The 1,237-nt window shown below is 32.8% G+C and overlaps 1 protein-coding gene across 1 annotated transcript in view; it reads right to left on the reverse strand.

Moving 5' to 3' along the window:
- Positions 1-470: 470 nt before the first annotated feature.
- Positions 471-1,237, reverse strand: part of LOC106475905 (guanylate cyclase 32E-like) — a gene marked incomplete at its 5' end in the record, with an annotated part of 18,645 nt that continues 17,878 nt past the window's right edge. Inside the window, one exon of the mRNA XM_013936579.2 lies at positions 471-911. Within this exon, the coding sequence (XP_013792033.2) occupies positions 471-911 (441 nt within the window). The remainder of the gene's footprint in view (positions 912-1,237) is intronic.

Here is a 1,237-nt window from a genome sequence, read left to right on the forward strand (position 1 = left end):
ACTCACGTTATATATTTAAAAAGGTATTTAAAATATAATTTGTTTTACCTGCCAAACTGTTGATTATTTTTTTTTTAAATCAGAGTTTGGAAACTTCATAAACATTGATTCGTATTGTGATCATAAAAAAAAAAAGGTTTCGTAATATAAAGCCATACAACAGTTGCTAAATATCTTTCTATGAAAGTTCGTTGATCTACCTTTAAATGTGCATATTCTCAGGACACTATAATTAATTACAAATTTCAACTAGTTGATAATTAATTAAAAAAATAATAATCGAAGTTTAGAAGTAGGAATACTCTTGATATATAGTATGCAATAAAGAGAATTGTAATCTGTCCACAATGTATGACGTTAAACAACAATAGATATGAAGTCATAAGAATGCAAACTTCAAGAAGTTGAACTTAAGACTAAAGTTAGCATACATACATCTGCCACGCCCCTTTTTAGACAATTGAGCAACTTCACTCCTTATTCACAAATCGTTCACACACATCTTCACACGTTTTCTCGGTTAGTGAGATTATCGGTGCAGATCTGTAGCCCTTGTTTGAAGATCGACCACTGTGTCGAAAATCTCCCAGTAGCGTCATTTTACATTCCTGAAACAGGGTTAAGCAGCTGCTATACTCATGACTAACCATTTCCCTGTCATATGTTTCACTTCCAATGGTCCTGTCTTCTTTTTTTACCGTTTCCTTATCAAACAATTGTCTCAAATTTGGAGAATACTGAGACGAGTGAATAGGTGAATTCCCCGCAACGTCGGATTCTTTATTTATGTTACCTCCACTTGTAGATACACCAGAACTGTTTACCTTTTCTTCATAAGTGCACTCATTAAAATCTGGAGCTTGTGATCTTGTCTTCCCCAACAGCCAATAGGTACGCATTTCACCTTTTCCCTGTTCGAAGGAGCAACAGAATCAATATTAATTTGGCAGAAACAATAAACAACAGATACATCAGTACGCCACTTAAACAATTTTGAAAGGTTTATCCAACTTTGAAAGGTTTATCCAATTTTGAAAGGTTTATCCAACTTTGAAAGGTTTATCCAACTTTGAAAGGTTTATCCAACTTTGAAAGGTTTATCCAATTTTGAAAGGTTTATCAAACTTTGAAAGGTTTCCAATTTTGAAAGTTTATCCAACTTTGAAAAGTTTATCCAACTTTGAAAGGTTTATCCAATTTTGAAAGGTTTATCCAACTTTGAAAGGTTTATCCAATT

Source organism: Limulus polyphemus, unplaced genomic scaffold (assembly GCF_000517525.1).
Source record: "Limulus polyphemus unplaced genomic scaffold, Limulus_polyphemus-2.1.2 Scaffold9404, whole genome shotgun sequence".
Lineage (NCBI taxonomy): Eukaryota > Metazoa > Arthropoda > Merostomata > Xiphosura > Limulidae > Limulus > Limulus polyphemus.